General features: G+C 41.0%; 1 protein-coding gene across 3 annotated transcripts; it reads left to right on the forward strand.

Moving 5' to 3' along the window:
- The first annotated feature begins 457 nt into the window (after positions 1-457).
- On the forward strand, positions 458-15222 carry LOC134216619 (potassium/sodium hyperpolarization-activated cyclic nucleotide-gated channel 4-like). 3 transcript variants are annotated; one of them, XR_009980745.1, is made up of 8 exons: positions 458-602; positions 665-1269; positions 1330-1443; positions 1579-1798; positions 1859-2050; positions 2108-2247; positions 2310-2443; positions 14750-14763. XR_009980745.1 is itself a non-coding variant. In XM_062695478.1 (8 exons), exons 1-8 carry the CDS (start codon positions 503-505, stop codon positions 14948-14950), a joined length of 1716 nt encoding a protein of 571 aa, XP_062551462.1. In that variant the 5' UTR covers positions 458-502; the 3' UTR covers positions 14951-15222. The 3 variants fall into 3 exon arrangements, 2 of the variants coding, with proteins under 2 accessions (XP_062551462.1, XP_062551463.1); XM_062695478.1 differs by having other exon boundaries at positions 2300-2443; positions 14750-15222; XM_062695479.1 differs by lacking the exon at positions 14750-14763 and having other exon boundaries at positions 2313-2441.
- Positions 15223-21600: the final 6378 nt, after the last annotated feature.

Here is a 21600-nt window from a genome sequence, read left to right on the forward strand (position 1 = left end):
TTGCGTTAATTAAATGCCACTCGAAAAAGCTTTGGCGCATTTTTCCCAGCATTAATGTTTATAGTTGCTTATAAGATCCGGTTTTCACACTTTTTGTTTGGTTCGCGCAAATTATCTGTAGCGCCACATCGAGAAAGTTGTGGAAATGTAATTTGTTGTAAATTATCCTGTTTCAACCTGCGAAGCCAAACGACTTCCAGTGCCATGTTCCAAGCATTCTATCGTCTTCCAGGAAGATGCCCGATAGCCAAATTTAGAATTTACTTTGCCGCTTCCGGAAATATCTCTCGGTTTCCTCCCAATTGGCCTGCTAGCTAGCTCTTATAATTATTATTCAATTTAAAATACTCAGTAAAAATGTGTACCTACAACACAAAGCATGGTATTTATTTTGAAGGATGACCATTGATCAATTTCATTAGCTGATCAAGTATTCCTTGGAAAAATATTGAAAACACACATCTGGAAAGTCTGGATCTCAGGTCTGGATCAAAAGTCCATAATGGGTTCTCGTAATATCGCAGAAAACGTTTCGACGTATGATGTTGACGATGACCACCAGGACGATCGTATTACCTACGAGCATGAGTGCTCATTGAGAGGTAGCATAACTTTACTTTTTCTTGTGATTATGAAACTGTAACAAAAAACTCATAAACTCAAGATTCTCCCCCAATTCTGTCGAGCCGCTTCAAGTCCCCGAAGAGTTTGGGTTTCAAAATTCGTCGGTGGTTCCTCATCGATCACGATCATCCGATGACCAGGCGCCTCTACCGGTCCAGTTATCTCTTCCGGACGGAACTGAGTCGGCACATCAAGAGTGATTTCTGGTACATCATCCATCCATTCAGTAGGTTCCGCTTTTTCTGGGACTGTTGGTTGCTGTTCTACATTTACGCCATTCTGCTGTTCATACCGCTGCGGATTAGCTTCACTGCATCGCTGTTAGAGGACCGTTACCATTATGTGATTTCAGCGATAGTGAATGTGTTGGCAAGTTTTGAAGTGCTGGTAAACTGTTTGACTGGATTTTCGAGAGATAAATATTGGAGGAATATAAATCTGAACCCAACGAAGATCTTTCTGAACTATTTGAGAGGATACTTTTTAATCGATCTGACATTTGCGCTTCCTTCTGCTATGTTAGTCAAAGCATTTGCTCACGACGAAAAATGGATTTCGATAACGATTGATGTTGTCCACGTTTTTATAGTTTTAAAATTATTATCTGTGAAATTAATTTGGGGGTATTTGATCAACATTTTCGAGGCAAGTTGATGTTGACTGTTTGATTTTTTTCTATAAAAAATAATCAACCGTTCATTTCAGCGTTACAAATTGGATATGACACACTATTATGTGATTCGTTTGATTCTTATATCGGGTTTGTTCGTGCATTGGTGCATTTGTGTCTACAAATTAGGAGTACTGATGGCCAACGACGTGAGTATGATATAGTCATTAAATGATACTAATTTTATTCGTTAGAATTATTTGCTAAGAACTCTTTTCTAAAATGTTATTGTACTCAGTTCCTACATTCCGATTAGTTGAAATTTATAAAATAATATTTTACAGGTCGAACAGGGAATAGATCCACAGTGGGACGAGCACGTGCGATTCCTGCGTGACAGAAACAACAGCATGTTTACCCGCTATGGCAAATGCTTTGCGACGGTTCTGTTCTACCTGTTTGCACTAAGCTTTGGGGAGCTTGGAATCCCAAAAACGGTTCATGGCAAAATCATGGCTTCTATTTGTATTGTGATTGGGATATGCTTTCAAATGTACTTGTATCGTAAGTAATATCTCCAACTGTAATATTGAATTGAATGATCATCTGAAAATTGTTCAACAGTGCAATTTTTCAAACTAATCACAATCAAAAGCTCTTCTAACCGGAAATACGCCGAAGCTATTAGTGAACTTGAAGCTTACATAAACATGAAACAGTTTCCACGAGAAATGAAAAACCGGCTGATGTTTTACTATGAAAAGAAGTTTCAGAAAGGTTATTTCGCAGAAGACAAGATTATCGAAACGTTTTCAGGTATTTTCGGTTAATTTGTGATGATGTACAATTTCCATTATATTGATCCTTCATTAGGTCCCTTGAGAAATCAAATAATTAACAACAGAGCGGTTCGATTCTACGAGAAGGTCCCAATTTTCCGAGGCATATCGGAGCACTTTTTGTTACTGTTGGCGCGCAACATGGAGAAAGAAATTTATTTACCGAACGATATGGTATGCTCAAAAACTTAAATATTATGATATTCTAAGTCGTATTTTCCTAAAGATCATGAAAGCAGGGACCGTAGGAAACGCAGTGCACTTTATTTACACCGGATCGGTTGCTGTTTATACCCAGTCGGGAAAAGAGACGGAACACTTGTACGATGGGGACCATTTTGGCGAAATGTCACTTTTTCTAAGAAACAAAGTAAGTTACATTTAAGATTTTTCAAAGTAAATTTACTTTCAATCTGTCTTCTTTATTTATGAGAAAATTGTACATGATAAATAAATCATAACTAACAATCCACATCGATTTTTTAGAGGAACTTATCTCAACAAAAAAAATTATAGGCCACACCTTTTTCAAAATCGATATTTCTTCAAAACAAACCGCCTAATTGAAACTCCAATTATTGTTTCTGGTAGTTTACATATAGTGTAGAAATCATTTGCAAAACAAAAGAAAGAGGACTGTACTATTTACAATAAGGTACACTGGGGGAAGTGAAAAAAGGGGGTAAGTGTAAAAATCGACTAGAAAAATTGGAATTGTACATACTTTACAGTTTTTACCACATCATAACATTATGCAAGAATAAACTTTGATGCTTACACTAATATTATGTTGAAATTTGTATAATACATACAATAACACGGTTAACGCTTGAACTGTAATTTTAAGTTTCGCGAAAAGTTGATTTTTGCATTCTTAAAATCAATTCTTATTTGCACCAATTGTCCCCTTTTCCAGTGAATTTATATCATAGGTGACTCTTCTAATACAATTAAACTAATCCCATTCAATTGGTAGTGGTTTGTACCAAGAAAGCAAATAATTAAAAGATTTTACACTTACCCCAGGTATCAAACACTGCGGGGGAAGTGGATAATGTTCTAATCACGGAATTTTTTCTTCCCTCCAGGGTTTATGTCGATAGCTGTGAATCAAAATATATTTATTCTTTGTTATCATTGTGATTCCAGTGGTAATTGAACTAATATAAATGAGAAAAAGCCTGATAAATCCACCTATCGGTATTGATGCCTTTCAAATGTTTTACATATGAAAAAATGTATAAGAAAGTTAAAAATAGCACTGATAGGTAAATATATTCTATATTTCACATTAATTTTTATTCATAACAAGTTTCGCCGTTGAATGCATTTTTTTGCGAACAAATTGGTTAAGGACAAGTACTTAAGAATAACTGATAATTTTCTACGTGCTTTGCGCACACATATACAAACAAATACGCACATACAGACATCATCTCAATTCGTTAAACCAAGTTGATTAGTCTATAACCCTTTAAGTCCCAATTTTCCTTTAAAAAGTTCATCTTTGGAGCGAACATATAGATTTTACGTACACTTAGTGTTCGAAAAGGCAAACCAGCCCTCCCCTAGCTATTACGAGAATTCCTTGAGGATCCAACTGGAAAAACAACTCCTAATTTTAAAATCTATTTCCATAAATTTCAGGCGACCAAAATGGTATGAATTTCCACACAGTTGATGCAAAATTGACTGTTTTTGTTAGCCCATTTTAATTGAACGCATTTAGATCATTTAAACTGGTTTTACACTAAGTCAAACATGCACTATCGATTTTTCCTTTTCCACTTCCCCCAGTGTACCTTACAAAAAATGCCAAATCCGGGTGAGATGCCACACCTCACGGGGAGATGCCGCACGTGGGAAACGGGATTACTTATTTTGGCAATAAGCGATATTTTTCAGAAAAGCATGTTCATTTATATTTGTATTTCAACCCAAAAACAAACAAATTCATCGCGTGAAAAATTTCTTATTTTTACTGTGTAACAATACACACGTTTAGAGGTAATCATGCCATCTACCAGAGCTGCGGCAACACACACACAAGCTGGGAACAGTTTTCATAGTGATGGGTGATATGCAAAGGCGTGTGATCGGGTGGTGGCCGATCAATGAGAGGATGTGCAGGTTGAGGATCAAAGGCCGTTTCTTCAACTTCAGCATAATCAACGTCCATAGCCCACACTCCGGAGCACTGATGATGATGAAGACGCATTCTACGCTCAGCTGGAACGTGAGTACGACTGCTGCCCAAGACACGACGTCAAAATCATTATAGGAGGTTTGAACGCTCAGGTTGTCCAAGAGGGGAAGTTTAGATCGACTATTGGGAAGTTCAGTGCCCACCGGCTGACGAAAAGAAACGGCCTACGAATAATTGATTCCGCTGCCTCCAAGAATATGACCATTCGCAGCTACTGCTTCCAACACAGGCTTCCGTATGCACTGCATATAGAACCACAAATCGACCACGTTCTGATTGCCGGACGCCACTTCTCCGGCATTATCGACGTCAGGACATATCGTGGCGCTAACATCGACTCTGACCACTACCTGGTGATGGTTAAACTGCGCCCAAAACTACCCGATATCATCAACGTTCGGTATCGAGGACCGCTGCGGTACGAGCTAGAGCGATTGAAGCAACCTGATGTCGCCACTGCTTACGCGCAGCATCTCGAGGCAGCGTTGCCGGAAGAGGGTGAGCTTGATGGGGTCCCTCTTGAGGACTACTGGAATACAGTTAAAGCAGTCATTAACGACGCAGCGGAGAACAACGTCGGGTATGTGGAACGAAGTCGAAGGAACGATTGGTTCGACGAAGAGTGCAGACAGATTCTGGAGGAGAAAGACACAGCGTGGGCGGTCGCGCTGCAGCAAGGTACCCGGCAGAACGTGGAAGGTTATAGACGGAAGTGGAGACAGCAGACCCGCCTTTTACATGAGAAGAAACGCCACCTGGAAGAAACGGAGTGCGAGGAGATGGAGTAGCTGTACCGTTCTCAAGAAACACGCAAGTTCTGCCAGAAGCTCAACGCATCCCGCAAAGGCTTCGTGCCGCGAGCCGAAATGTGCCGGGATAAGGATGGGAGCATCCTGATGGACGAATGTGTGGTAATCGAAATGTGGAAGCAGCACTACGAGGAACATTTAAATAGTGCTGAGAGTACAGGCAGTGAAAGTCAAGGCAGCAGAGGAGATGACCCGGAGGAGATGGGCCCGGAAACGCTGGCCACGTGCTTGCAAAAACAGATAGTCAAAATCTGGGAAACTGAACAGCTACCGGAGAAGTGGAAGGAAGGGGTTATATGCCCCATCTACAAGAAAGGCGACAAGCTGGAGTGTGAGAACTTTCGAGCGATCACTTTCCTTAATGCCGCCTACAAAGTGATATCCCAGATCATCTTCCGTCGTCTGTCACCATTAGTGAATGAGTTCGTGGGAAGTTATCAAGCCGGCTTCGTTGACGGCCGCTCGACAACTGACCAGATCTTTACTGTACGGCAAATCCTTCAAAAATGCCGTGAATACCAGGTCCCAACGCACCATCTGTTCATTGATTACAAGGCAAGATACGACAGTGTAGAGCTATAGAAAATTATGGACTCTGGGAAGCTTACCAGACTGATCAACGGATGGTGTGCAAAATGGCGAACACTCAATTTCGTTCGAATCGCACCGGGGAGTAAGACAAGGTGATGGATTTTCGTGACTGTTGTTTAGCATTGCCCTAGAACGAAGACCACAAGTGGTCTTCGCCTAGAAGGTGTCATGCGGAGAGCCGGGTGTAACAGCCGGGGTACGATTTTCAACAGATAAAGTCAATTTATTTGTTTCGCGAATTACATGGACATTGTCGGCCGAACATTTGCAAAGGTGGCAGAACTGTACACTCGCCTGAAACGTGAAGCAACAAAAGTTGGAATAGTGGTGAATGCGCCATGCTTGCGGGCGGAGCCGAGCGCGCCATTCGTCTACCTTAGATCCTTGCTAACGATTGATAATAATGTTAGTCGTAAAATACGAAAGCGCATCATCTGTGGAAGTCGGTCCTACTACGGACTCCAGAAGAAAGCGTTCAAAAAAGATTCACGCCCGCACCAAATGTGTTGTGTACAAGACGCTGATAGGACCGGTAGTAGATGGAAAGTCCATTAGAAAAATTCTGCAAACATACTGTCAGCACGACAAAAAAGTTCTTGGAGTACCACGAACAATAAATAAAGTCTTGATCCTTTCTATTCCCGTTTTTTTGTTTGTACTAGCTTTAAGTACCCGTCGAAGTCGGACGCCGCGGCTTAATATTGGGCGGCTACAAGACGGTAGACTAGCCCAAGAATACGCGCAGCAGCTGGAAGTGGCACTCCCAACGGAAGAGCAGCTAGGCGCAGCACCTCTTGAAGATGGCTGGAGAGATATTCGATCCGCCATTGGTAGCACCGCAACCGCTGCACTTGGCACGGTGCCCCCGGATCAGAGAAACGACTGGTATGACGGCGAATGTGAGCAGTTAGTAGAAGAGAAGAATGCAGCATGGGCGAGATTGCTGCAACACCGCACGAGGGCGAACGAGGCACGATATAAACAGGCGCGGAACATACAAAACTCGATTTTCCGGAGGAAAAAGCATCAGCAGGAAGATCGAGACCGTGAAGAGACGGAGCAACTGTACCGCGCTAATAACACACGAAAGTTCTATGAGAAGTTGAACCGTTCACGTAAGGGCCACGTGCCACAGCCTGATATGGGCAGCCCAAAAATTGTCCATTAAAACAGATGAAATTATCCTTAAACAATTAAAAAATGCTCCTTAAAAAAACTAATCATTTTTTCTTAAATTATTGAACAAATTACCTTGAAATATATAAAATGCTCCGTAAACATTTGAAAAGTGTACCGTAAAAACGAAAAAAAATGTACCGTAAACAATTGAAAATGCTCCTTAGAAAATTTTGTAAGCGCAGATTTCGACAATTTCGAGTTCCTCAAGCCGTGGGTGGTTATAAGAGATATTCAAGTTACAAGATAAAAATTGTCGCTGTCGTGGCTGTCCGGAACATCTTTTGCTGGCGAGGATAGGGTGCTAAATGTCAATGAAGGAAAAATTCATACAATTTGACAGTTCGGTACCCAACATGTTTCGGACAGCAGAACAAAGGGAACCGAAGCGACAATATTTATCTTGTAACTAAGATATCTTCTGAGGTTATGCAGGGAAATTGATGAATAAACCTATTAGCAATATATGCAATGTGATTTTAATGAAATTCATATCGTCAAGCATGTTTATGCGATGTGCAGTTGTATGGGACGTCTGTTTGTCTATGAGCAGTCTGGTGCACAATTTCTTCAACAATGCTTTGAATTGCTTGTAGGCTAAGATTACATTTTGTATAAGTTTACGGAGGATTTCATTTTTTTTACGGAGCACTGTTAGTTTAAGGAGCATTTTCTCAGGTTAAGGAGCATTTTCTATTGGTTTAAGGAGCATTTTTTATTGGTTTAAGGAGTATTTCTTCTTTTTAGGGAGCATTTTCCTTAGTTTTCGGAGCATTTTTCTGTTGAATAGGGTTACCAAGCAAAACAATCAGCTTCATACTCCAGGGGCTATACAATGGTGCATAAGATTCTACTTTATGACAGCCAATTTCAAGGTGCTTTTTCAACTATTTCACAATAATTCTTATATCAATATACTGCGCAATTATCATTAGTTAAATAGCAAATCTTTGTTTTTCTAAGGAGCATTTTCAATTGTTTACGGTACATTTTTTTCGTTTCTACGGTACACTGTTCAAATGTTTACGGAGCATTTTATATATTCCAAGGTAATTTGTTCAATAATTTGAGGAAAAATGATCAGATTTTTTAAGGAGCATTTTTCAACTGTTTAAGGATAATCATGATTGTTTCATGATGCATTTACCATTTTCCCCCTGATATGTGTAAAGACATAAACGGGAACCTTCTTACGAACGAGCGTGAGGTGATCCAAAGGTGGCGGCAGCACTACGAAGAGCACCTGAATGGCGATGTGGCAGACGAAGATGGCGATATGGTGATGGACCTGGGGGAACGCGCGCAAAACATAATTCTACCGGCTCCGGATCTCCAAGAAATCCAGGGGGAGATTGGTCGGCTGAAGAACAACAAAGCCCCTGGGGTTGACCAACTACCAGGAGAGCTATTTAAACACGGTGTTGTGGCACTGGCTAGAGCGCTGCACTGGGTCATTACCAAGATTTGGGAGGAGGAAGTTTTGCCGCAGGAGTGGATGGAAGGTGTCGTGTGTCCCATCTACAAAAAGGGCGATAAGCTGGATTGTAGCAACTACCGCGCAATCACATTGCTGAGCGCCGCCTACAAGGTACTCTCCCAAATTTTATGCCGTCGACTAGCACCAATTGCAAGGGAGTTCGTGGGGCAGTACCAGGCGGGTTTTATGGGCGAACGCTCCACCACGCACGGACCAGGTGTTCGCCCACGCCAAGTACTGCAGAAGTGCCGCGAATACAACGTGCCCACACATCATCTATTCATCGACTTCAAAGCCGCATATGATACAATCGATCGGGACCAGCTATGGCAGCTAATGCACGAAAACGGATTTCCGGATAAACTGATACGGTTGATCAAAGCGACGATGGATCGGGTTATGTGCGTAGTTCGAGTTTCAGGGGCATTCTCGAGTCCCTTCGAAACCCGCAGAGGGTTACGGCAAGGTGATGGTCTTTCGTGTCTGCTATTCAACATCGCTTTGGAAGGGGTTATACGAAGAGCAAGGATTAACACGAGTGGTACAATTTCCAATAAGTCCGTCCAGCTATTTGGCTTCGCCGACGACATAGATATTATGGCACGTAACTTTGAGAAGATGGAGGAAGCCTACATCAGACTAAAGAGGGAAGCCAAGCGGATCGGACTAGTCATCAACACGTCGAAGACGAAGTACATGATAGGAAGAGGTTCAAGAGAAGACAATGTGAGCCACCCACCGCGAGTTGGCATCGGTGGTGACGAAATCGAGGTGGTAGAAGAATTTGTGTACTTGGGCGCACTGGTGACTGCCGAAAATGATACCAGCAGAGAAATTCGGAGACGTATAGTGGCTGGAAATCGTACATACTTTGGACTCCGCAAGACGCTCCGATCGAATAGAGTTCGCCGCCGTACCAAACTCACTATCTACAAAACGCTCATTAGACCGGTAGCACATAACATATAGGCATCTTTGCTGTGAAATGTGGTCCTTCCATGATTTTGAAACGCTAGCGAACCTAGCGGTGGAAGTCAAGCTTTACTGAACAACGCACATGAGACAGAGCAGCATCGCATGCTTTGCTGCCTTTTTCTTTCGCCTTGGATATACGGGAGCGCCGTTCGTCGATTGTTGATACACAAAAAGCCTACTTTGAAATTTGCAGTTTGTTCTATGATGTATATCTGTTTTGTGCCGGTAGTCCTCTACGGACATGAGACCTTAGACTGGCCCAAAATGCATGATATCCTGAATTTCAAACCTTGCACCCTTAAATGACAGTTTGGGGGTCCCAGAAGCTCCCCTGAAAATTTCAGCTCATTCGGTCCAGTGGTTGGCGTGCGCAAATGGCTCAAAATTTGTATGGAAAAAGTGATCCAAATGTATGGGGAAACGCAACCGTTTCAGTTTTTTGCTTCTAGGTGGCGCTGTAGTCGACGAACTCCTGTTGTGGACAAAATGTAGAACCTTTTTTATATAAGGAAGCGACTGGTGAAGACCGGATGTAAATCCCTTTGAAATTGGCCAAGTTAAAAGCATCCAAAGTCGAGGGTGTCAAGCGTGTCCCCCAGGGGTGTTTAAAATGAGAACAACGTACCACCGACCATTGCGGCGGCGATGCAGGCGTGTTCGGTGCCGTGCGAAATTAAATGCATGATTATCACGAAATCTCGCGAATTTTTATCCGATTGGTAAATACTTTCCGTGCTCTGTACAGTAGTGCAGCTAGAGAGGGAGGGGGTGAATAAGGGGGGGGGGGCAAGGGGAGTGGGATTTTTTTTTAGTAGAAAACACATCCGGGATATTGTTCGATGTTTAATCTCGCAATTTTCTGGCGTCGTTTTATCTTCGAGCTAACACGCTAAAAAAACGAAGTTTGCGAATTGATGAATGCATGGGAACTAAGCGATCGCATCTGTGCAATGGGTTCTGATACAACAGCAGCAAATACAGGAATCAAAAAAGGCGCTTGTACCCTAATCGAGAAGCGGATTGGCAGAGATCTTTTATGGCTGGCGTGTAGGCATTATATTGCCGAAGTTTTGATGACAGCAGATTGGGAAAAACCACAGAGAAACAGACGTCTCACTTAGAACAAAATGCAATCATAATTATCGTCACGAAAACATTGTTGCCCAATGCTAAAATCACGGTGTGTGGCCAAGCGGCAACCAGATGGCGGTAGTGCGCAAACGTCAAACACAAGCAAAATCGATGGAAGCGCCATCGGTGGCCGATTGACCACCTACAAAAAATTAAATCAACCGTTAAAAAGGTGAACGATGGAGCATGTATTGAGTGAGACGTCTGTTTCTCTGTGGAAAAACTATTTCCTTCAAAAGGCCCTTCTTCAAGTATTTTTATAAAATTTAAATCGGCATGGCCTACTATGGATCAATCCTTTGATGAAAATATGGTAGACGAAAACATTATTGAGATCCTTGGTGATGAAACACAACATTTGATTGAATTTTTGAAAAACCAACTCAATATTCAACAGCAACGACAAGACTATAAAGAGTTGCTAAATTTATCTTTAGCATTTCTTGGTGTGAAAAGAATTAAATTTTTGCCATCAGGAGCACATAGCAATGCCAGATGGATGGCGAAAGCAATATATTATCTTAAAATATGGCTTAAAATAGGCCAATTTGACATGACCGATGATGAAAGGCAAAAATTCCAGTAATGTGTGCTTTTAGTTTACATTTGGTCTTGGTTTAAAGCTCCTTTACCCTCATCAGCAGCACGAAATGATCTAAACCTGGCAAAAAATTGATAACTTTACGAGATGCTTTCCCTGATCAATCAAGAAATGTGTATATGGCTGCGGCTTCAAGATTTGCAAATCATCTATGGTACTTGAGTGAAGAACTAGTCGCTCTGGCTTTTTTCGACCCAGAAATATCTACTGATGAGAGAAAAGAAATGGCACACAATTTAAAATCTTGTAAGGGTGATGAAGTAAGAAAAATAAAATTGAAAGTATCTACGATCGATAAGTTGACTTCTTGTACGGATTTTGTTTCTCAAAATACGATGATTTTTTTTTGAAATTTCTGGAATATCTGCAAATTTTCTCAAAGAAGATCCTAGTATATGGGATGAATTGGAAGAATTTGTTGAAAGTAGAAATAAAATTAATTCATTTTTGGTAGTGAATGACTGTGCTGAAAGAGGAGTTAAACTAGTTCAAGATTGGAAAACTGACAAAAAATGAAGAACAGGTTCAATATCTTCTCAAAGCTGTTCAACAGCATAGGCAAAATTTTCCAGGTTGCACTCGCTCTGTTATAAAGGAAGGCCTAGCAGTTGAAATAAATAATTAATATAGGTATAAGTGTTGTTTGTATGCAGTTAATAAATTACGCTATAAACATTAAAACTGTTGTTTGAAAAATATATAATTTATATAATATCCCAGGTCTCTCTGTCTTTCTGTCCTTCTGTCCCTCTGTCTGTAACGATTATATCATATCGTTCTAAAATTGATGCAACGGGCATCACGATGTCCGAAAACAACTCGTTACAAATATTTCATGAATTTTGTCTCCCCTAAAAACTTCAGCTCGTTGGCTTCAGTGGTAAGTCACCCCCTCCCTCTCTAGCTACACTACTGTACAGAGCACGGAAAGTTTTTTTTTTTTTTTTTTTTTTTTTTTTTTTTTTTTTGCGACCCTCCACTCTCCCCCACACCAAAAGGCTCTACGATTGAGCCTCCTGGAAATGGACGCATCTATGTTCTCAGCAAATTGGCAACACAAAAAAAAAACTAACAATTAGACTAATTGCTGAGAACTAAAATTAACAAAAATAATAAGGGCAGTGGAGCAAAAGGACATGAAAACTGCCATAGTGTTTTCAGTGGACATTAGTCCTTTTAAGAAAACACATTACTTAATTTAATACAAATATTTAAACAAAAATGAATCTTTGGAGGGTTAATATATTGCCTTGGTAATTTATATCAAAAGTGTACTAATGTTATTTTTCAAATAAAGCCTGACACTATTTTTAAAGGTGTATCTATTTGTTATGCGCTGCAAGTCTTGGGGAAGACTGTTAAACTTTGATGGGCCAATAATTGAAAATCGTTTCTGACCAAAACTGGAGATTGCTCGAATTTGTACAAGATTATTTACTCGCCTTGTGTTATGAATTCGTGAAGTTGTTTGTAATACAAAATTATGATGGATAGTTGTGTTATTGATAACATCATGAACAAGCATAAGAGCTTGTAGTTCACATACTCCAATTAGTGGTAGTATATTATGAGGTAGGTTCGAATATAGGTTCACTGTAGGATAAAGTATGGGTAGCTTGAATATGGTTTTTATGCATCTATTCTGTAAAGTTTGTAACCTTTTGAGTTTCGATTTACATGCACGGCCCCAATTCATAATCAAATTTACCAATCGGATAAAAATTCGCGAGATTGCGTGATAATCATGCATTTAATTTCGCACGGCACCGAATACGCCTGCATCGCCGCCGCAATGGTCGGTGGTACGTTGCTCTCATTTTAAACGCCCCTGAGAGACACGCTCGACAGCCTCGACTTTGGATGCTTATAACTTGGCCAATTTCAAAGGGATTTACATCCGGTCTTCACCAGTCGCTTCCTTATATAAAAAAGGTTCTACATTTTGGCCACAACAGGAATCCGTCGACTACAGCGCCACCTAGAAGCAAAAAACTGAAACGGTTGCGTTTCCCCATACATTTGGATCACTTTTTCCATACAAACTTTGAGGCATTTGCGCACGCCAACCACTGGACCGAATGAGCTGAAATTTTCAGGGGAGCTTCTGGGACCCCCAAACTGTCATTTAAGGGTGCAAGGTTTGAAATTCCAGACTTTTCACTTTTTCCATATAAGCTTGGGCCACTCTAATGAGACCTGGACGATGCGCGTGGAGGACCAACGCGCACTCGGAGTTTTCGAAAAGAAAGTGCTGCGTACCATCTATGGTGGGGTGCAGATGGCGGACGGTACGTATAGGAGGCGAATGAACCACGAGTTGCATCAGCTGTTGGGAGAACCATCCATCGTTCACACCGCGAAAATCGGACGACTGCGGTGGGCCGGGCACGTAGCCAGAATGTCGGACAATAACTCGGTGAAAATGGTTCTCGACAACGGTCCGACGGGTACAAGAAGGCGAGGTGCGCAGCGGGAAAGGTGGATCGATCAGGTGGAAGATGACTTGCGGACCCTCCGTAGACTGTGTGGTTGGCGACGTGTAGCCATGGACCGAGCCGAATGGAGAAGACTCTTATATACCGCACAGGCCACTTCGGCCTTAGTCTGAATAAATATAATATGTACCCGGCTTTGCTCGGGATTGAGAAGCAAGTTTTGCAATTCTAAAATCTAATTTCAGCACCAACTGCACTTAAGCAGATGTATCCACGGAAAAATAGCGCGATTCATTGATGCAGCTCGGTGTGTACACTGTGATTGGTTTCTCAATAGGGTGGTTGTACCCGTTTGTCTTTGTGTTCTACTTGATGTTAGGCCATTTGTCATTTTGCAATACTACAATAGGTTATTAAACGCAACTCAGGCCAACTATTACTAAGGCTCTCAATTCATTCCTCTTTCTTTTCTCCTTTGTCTCTATCGTTCACCTTCCTCATAACTTTTTATATTGCTTTCTTTCTTCTTCTTCTTGCTTCTTTCCTTTCTCTGTCTTCCTTCTTTCTTCTTCATTTTTTCCCGTTTTTTCTTTCTTCTTCCTGTTGTTTTTTTTGCTATCATGTCTAGAATGAGGTGCGGAATAAAGAATGATTGGGTCTAATAAGGCACATTACATCCAATTGCGATTTTTAAATGTCTCAAAAAACAAGGAAAACAAACTGTTTCGTGATTTATTCATGCAATTTATTCACGTGTGCGAGGTTGTGCGTAAAAATGCATTCTCCCTTGTAAAAAAACGCCAACACGATGATACTTTTATGCCCAAGGAAGTCGATAAAATTTCCAACCTAAAAATTGCATAGACCGAACCGGGAATCAATCCCAGCCCACCTTCAGCATGGTCTTGCTTTGTAGCCGCGCATCTCATCGCACGGCTAAGGAAGGCCCCCTTCTGCCATTACCCTCTCTATACGCTGCAAAATGAAATTAGACTTCGATTGAACTGAAGTTCAAAATACCAAAATTCAATTAAGTGGCCAAAATAGTTGTACACACAAACATAAAAACATGCTAGACATATGTTAAAAAAATCAGACCATTTTTTGTACATAAATAGGTAAAACATAATTGCCACGTGTAAAAGTCTTGTCACCACTCGATAATCTCGAAAACATTACGTTCCGCTTTTTTAATTCCGAATTCTTTCCTACACAGAATGTAACCCGAAAAACTTTCATGTTGCTCCACATTCAATCCCGCCTCCTATCTTGCAGCATTTGGTGAGCGTAATCGCGATCGAGTTCACCCAAATTTTCGTTCTGCGGCGCAAAGTGTTTGCCGAGTTTGTTCGCCCGGAACATGAGCTCTACCAACGGTTCGAGAAGGTGGCCAAAGAGCGGATGCAGCAAACACTGGTCGCGGAGGAACAGCACAAAAGCCATCTGCTGATGAAGGATGGTGCCAACAACGAGTGAGGGGAACGAGACGACGCAACGCGACGTCGACGGACGACGGCCACCGGCAGAAATCTGTAGAGGAGCATTTCGTCGACTGATGTTGTGGTTATCGTACGAAGCGATATTGTAATGTTGCGACGATTGGCGGTGGAGAGGTAAGACAAGCAGGTGCGGGATATAAGAGGATGATAAAATTAACAAGATGCGCCCCGATAAGCTGGGAGCTTGTGAAACTTTGCGTGAAAGATGGGAGGCAATAAAGGCGATGTGCCAAATGAAGACATTTTCGACACGGTCAAGTGATAATTTTATTGGGTAGATTTGGTGAACAAGATAATGTTCATTAACTCTCTTGTGGCGTACTGATAGGAGGTTCGACCTGGGGGAGGATAGAAACATAGTAAACGACATTACACGAATCGTTTTGTTACAATTCACGTCGATGAGTTGCTCTGACAGAACGGTACTTTTTCTTGAAACTTTCGTCGTTTGTATCATTTTGGGTCATTTTTGTCCACACCTAAGCTAAATGGCTTTACCTGGTGGTTCAATTGTATCACATTTATTTGACTATTCCTCATCGGTACATCTTGCAAATAGAATATTACTATTCATCAGGTATCGCCCATTATGGTGATTACGAGACGGGCGTGATCGTTGGTACACACGCGCTGCCTAATGCAAGAAGGCACACCACTTTCGTTCTGTGTTTGTGAATGAAAGTCGCGTCGTAGGCTTCTCAGGTCTAATAGCTGCCAGGCTTAGGATGGGAGGTTGATAGGTAAGTGAACCTGAACTGGATACGTCATGTTAACAACACCCGCAACTGTTGGTATACACACCGGCTGGCTTATCTGGTTTCCTTGGCGCTCTTTTATCTGTCTGTTTGCATTCGCGTTTCTTCACGCACTTTATTTCCGCTCCTGGCAGTTCGCTAGAACTGGGGGACTGCGGAATGTGGTATGCGTTTATGGGTATCTAAAATACGTCTGTAGTATCGCAACAAGTAACACTAGACCAATCAGGCACGAGCAATCTTCTTATTTGAAATAATTCTAATCAACATTTTCGTGTTAGGTGCAAGTCGTATACGCTCCTCACGGCCTTTGGTCATGTTCAGTTTCCCGGAAAATGATTGCTTTTTTTATTTTTTTTTTTTTCTGAAAAACTGTTTCCAACATTCTGATAAATGAGTAATCCGTAAAATTTGTTAGATTTTTAATCTATAGGGGACATGGGGAGACTTTGCATACCCCCACCCTCTCCCTCTGTTTTACCGAGAATCAAATTTTTAATATAGATATCTCAGGTATGGATCATTTCTAGACCAACATTTGAAAAGGGCGTAACAGTCAAATTTTATTCCTTCTGATTCATCGTCTACATATTATAAAGCTATATATGTGGACGGAGAATCGCCCTTTTCAAATGTTGGTCTAGATTTAGTCCTATAACTAGCTTTAGCTAATAGAACAATAAGTAGTGACTCATTTTTTGGATTGACTAGTACGGCTTGACTAATTTTACAGGACGGCTTATGTGTTTGAAGCCTCATAGAGATCTTTTTAGTGACCCCGCAAAACTTGAATAATTTGTTCTAACATTGACCAAATGCTATAATTTTTCCAAAGCCGTATACAATTCACAATTTAAGGATATTAAGATATTAACCCTTTCCTTCCCATGATAGCTGTAGAGCTCCATCAAAATTTGCACCTTCGAACATTCATCGAATTATTTCAACAACAAAAAGCAGTATTTGGCACAACTTTAGTAACTATTGATTTACAATCAAAAACTTTTTTTTCGTTTTCCACTAATTTTAGCTATGCCACATAACTTTTGTTCCAGCATTTTTTCCAAAGGTGATTCCTTCCTATTGAAATCTTTGAAAAAGGTCGTGGGAAAGAGAGGGTTAAGGATTGACTCGAAAAAATATTTATTATTATTAGATATCATAACGAGGGGATCAAGTCTTCCCAAGTTCCAAGATTTCAAGCACTGTCGAATTCCATAACTTTCTCCTGGCACTCCTCCACAGCCAACATAAACAACAACTTAGGAACACGAGCACCGCTACATTGACGGTTTCCTTTCGAGACAAGGAGTCGGCTCATGCGTCACTGGGAACAATTTAACGGTGTCGGATAACCTTCCTAAAAAATGCAGCGTCTTCTCAGCGGAAACGGCAGCTCTGTTTATTGCTGCTACCGCTCCCTCCGACATACCATTTCTAGTCCTGACTGATTCGGCCAGTCGCATCGCCAGTCGCTGTAAAGTGACCGAAACACCCATGGATTCAGGACATTCTCGCTTGCGAACCACAGTCGACAACCTTCGCCTGGATTCCGGGGCACTATGGGGTGCCAGGAAATGTCACTGCGGACAGTCGGGCACCAAGGCCGGCGTTTCACGACATCGGTTCCTCGTGCTGAAGTTTTAAGGCCTGAATAAAAAAAATCAGCCTGGATTGGATTCAATGGGCAGCTTCCAGTACCACGCAGCTACGGAAGGTCCACGGCACCATGCAACGACATACCTAGTTTCAAGGACAGCAAGTCATCTTCCGCCTTCGCACAGGGCTCACTCGATTCTCACATAATTTCGGCTGAAGGCCCTTTCGGAATGTTTGTGAAATCTGCGAAGTAGAAAACATGTGATCTGCCGTTGTCCAAATTTTGACAGTCCTCGATCCAGCCACGGAATATCGACGAACATACGAGATGCCTTGGCTTACAATACCGCAAGCCTATCAGCCCTAATCTGCTTCCTTAAAGATGGAAAGTTATACTACCAGATCTAGATTCCCTCCCGGGTGTAACTCCCACCCACGGAGGTATGCGGGCCTTCCTGGTTATTTCAACGTTGTAAGTCCCTCCCCCAATGACCGAGCTACCCGGGCACCTTAGCATTCCAAGCATTCTCAGTGTGCAAGTATCAGTGACTCAAATATCCGAATGATCAATAACGGCGCCTGTCACGTCCTTGTAGTCACTTAGGAAGACGAACGGATTATTAGTAGGTGGTTTTTGCTATTTGAAGATCGTGTTTACCTCTGAATCTCCACAAAAACCACACGAAGGATTATCAGTTAGTCGGTGTGCATATGTAGTTAGATCTGAATTCGCTTTGATAAGTAATGCGACCGTGCCGCTTTTTTTTGCACAACGATTTTAACGATTTATTATTCGGCCACACAAGGCAGAACAAACTAATCGACATATCGAACAAGAACACGATCACCATCCAACTGATTTACTTTTCGAAAAGCATAAGGATACCGGATTGTTCGGAGTGTCTAAGAGCCAAGCATGAACACGATCAAACGCGCACTCCAACACCATGCATGCCCGGCGGCAGCTGTGGAGGATCGCGCTTTGGACGACCGAAACGACGAGCAACACTCTCTTCTGCTTGGTGGCGTTAGAATTGATTGAAAAGGGAATCCGGATTTAAAGATGCTCCGGATTGTGACCAGATGGACCAAATATATTCTGAACACATTTCTATTAAGTTGTTTTGTCGAATCATGATCTTTGACATGTCGCAAGCCAGGTTTCAGAATTAATCGAAAAAATCAGAAGGGTTATATACAAGATACGACCGCCCGACGTAAACTACGTAAAACAGATTATAAGATAATTCATTTGTTTGTCTATGTCACTGGTTTGAGCATGAGCTTAGAGTTATTCAAATTTTGACTTTTTCGCTCCCCTATGCTTGAACGATAACATTTGCTATTTTAATGAGCCTCCTAAATTTTCAACTGAATTGGTTGTAATTTGACTAAGCACGAGCAGTTTGATACTTGTATGGAAATTACTATAGAAATCGCCCCTTATGTGTAAGATCGTTTTGTGAGGCGGCCCAATAACTATTTAAATATAGTCAATCCGAAGACTTCATAGAATATTTCCTAATATGTTAGACAGTTATTGTTCCGAAGCGATCGGATTGTTGATCATTATTGATATTTATGTAATTCTTTTACGTCTTAAATTGATTCTCCCGCGATTCAGTATTTCGCGAGTATGTTCTGCACCGATCGCGCACCAATTACCGTCGACACTCTACATCTCGATGTTCTATATCTTGATATATCTCCCTATGTCCTTTTTCTCCGTCCCTACAAACTACATACATTTTTGCTTTCTGCATCTCGATAACCTCCCTATCTCGGTATCTCTATCTCGATGTGTTCTGATCATGTTTTGTTCAGGATTCACTCTCTCTATGTCGATAAATTCAAGTTTCTAGGCTACTAGACAACCTTGGGGCAATAATAAACACATCAAACACAAGAAATGACATTTGATTTTTTACCGTTTTTCATAGCATTTCCATCTACTACCCATTTCAATTTTCCTTCCATTCCTCGATCTCTCCTTATCTCGATGGTCGCTTCAGTGGAGATGGTGACTGTAATTAACTTTTTGCAATTCCTGATCATAATATCTGGTTTACAGTTCGCCGTTGAGCCATAAAACGGCCTACTTTTCCATACCAACGAAATGGGTACTTTAATGAACATTATGCAACTCAAATGGGTTGCATGATATTCATTATAACACTCATTTGGGTGCAGTAGTTACATGACTGCATTTTGCTGAATTAGCTTGGGTTAGTGTTGAAATAGTGTATTATCTGCAAGTCTCGTTTGATAAACGTACGACTCGTGCTGAATAAATCATCTTTTTGCAGCTAGTTGCACAAACTACTATTTCGACCGCACACAGCAGAACAAAATAAAGCGAGTCTTGAGACTGCACATCTAAATCATGTTCGATCGCATACCAATTCTTATGTTACTGATTTCGAACAAAATTGACGTAACTCAAAATATGAAAATAATTGGATGCGACAATTTAAAATTTTCACTCGAAAAAACCCAAATTCATTCCCCAGTGGTATTGGTGTCTTTCTCCGACTATTATTCGACTTAGAGTGGTTAATGCATCTCAAAGGTAATTGCCTAATAAATGGCTATTGAATTCTTTGAAGTGTTATTTTAAGGGGTGCTGCCCAAATGGTAAGATAACCTTGTTTAAAGTTCATAATCAATTTTAATAAAACTTGTAAACTGGTGGCGAGTTTCCGAGTCTATTGATAAATAAATCTTAAAAACTCATTAAAAAATAAAGGTACTATAAACGTTAAAAATCTTACATGATTTCATAATGGTGCTCAATTTTGAAATATTGTACAAATTGTATCTCATCCTTCCCCTTAGACGCAGTTTACGTCAAAATTGGCTTTATAAAGTTAGTCTAGGATTGCCTTTAAACATAAACCTGTTTATGCATTTAGAGGTATTACAATGAAATTTTGACGTATAATTATGTCCATCAGTGTAGGCTTTAAAGAATTATTAGCAAGGGCGTTGCTTTCACGAGCATGTCCAGTACCTAAAGCACTTTTTCATAAACATTACTCTTTTGCTTTGACCGCGGTCATGGATTTGGTTCTTTTGTTCTGGGTTTTTGTGCGAATCACCGCACAAAAGTAGAGCGCAAGAACCAACCGCACCAGATGGCGATCGTAATGAAACTCTGAAATTCTACTGGGTTTGTGAAGAATTGGAATTTTTTATGTTTTTATGTTAATAATCAATAGGTCCAATGGGCAAACAAAATTGCTGGAGAGTTTCCGATTCGATTGATAATAAAATCTCAAAAATCCATCGAAAGATAAAGGAGCTATTAGCGGCTAATTTAGTGACGGTCTCGAATTTGGAAATTTTCATTTGTCACCCTGTATCCGAGTCTTCCCCTTAGACGTAGTTTACGTCAAAAAAAGTGGCCACTGCTCCCAAGGAAACAGAATTCCAGCATGTTCCGGAATGTTACCAAATGGACCTAAGACCTAATACCCTCTGAACACATTCCTATGAGCTTGTTTTGCAAAATTATGAATAATAAGTCACGTTTCCGGTTCGATCATGAGATGGTCATTTTTCGGACGGAATAACATAGTTTTTCAGTAAGATGGAGTTAGAAAGTTAGCTCTACTGCAGTTCCAGTGACCCATTTCAGGCTGCCTGGTATTTTATTACTAGTTCAAGGTCACTTGTGTTTACAATAAGCCCCGCCTGATTGTACTACCACAGAGAACAGACGTTCATCTTAGATCATGCTGTTGTGTAGAACTTTGCACTGGAAATTTTGAAGGATGTCGTTATGTTCCCGTTGCGCGGTGCTAGTGTGCTTATAATATTGGTAAAAATTTGCCGTATTTTACTTTTTAGCGCTAGTGTTTATTCCGATTTCCAACTGGATGGCAGTATTTGAGTAGGTGTTCAGCGGAAAGGATACTAAAAATATATCCGTTATACTCTTTATGTTTTTTTTGGCTTTTCCCCTAAATTTAAATTTAAAAGTTTTTTGTGTTTGAGAAAAGTGAAATCTTGAAATAAAACTACAGCATATAACGTCACAATTCGATACATCGCGAAGATGTAGTCCTCAAGCTCACCGCATCGGCAGCGTGTACGTATTTGTTTGCCGTCTGCCTACTGTCGGATCTCTACTACCGAATCCGGAAATTGAGAAAGCTGCTGCCATCCCAATTCAGCACGGATCTGATGAAGCGCTGCTGACTGATGATCAAGGTGGAATGTGTACAAGATTGAATCGTAGTCATCAAAACTGCTGCCTTTGAACCAAACGATG

The sequence above is a fragment of the Armigeres subalbatus genome, chromosome 2 (genome assembly GCF_024139115.2).
Source record: "Armigeres subalbatus isolate Guangzhou_Male chromosome 2, GZ_Asu_2, whole genome shotgun sequence".
Taxonomy (NCBI): Eukaryota; Metazoa; Arthropoda; class Insecta; order Diptera; family Culicidae; genus Armigeres; species Armigeres subalbatus.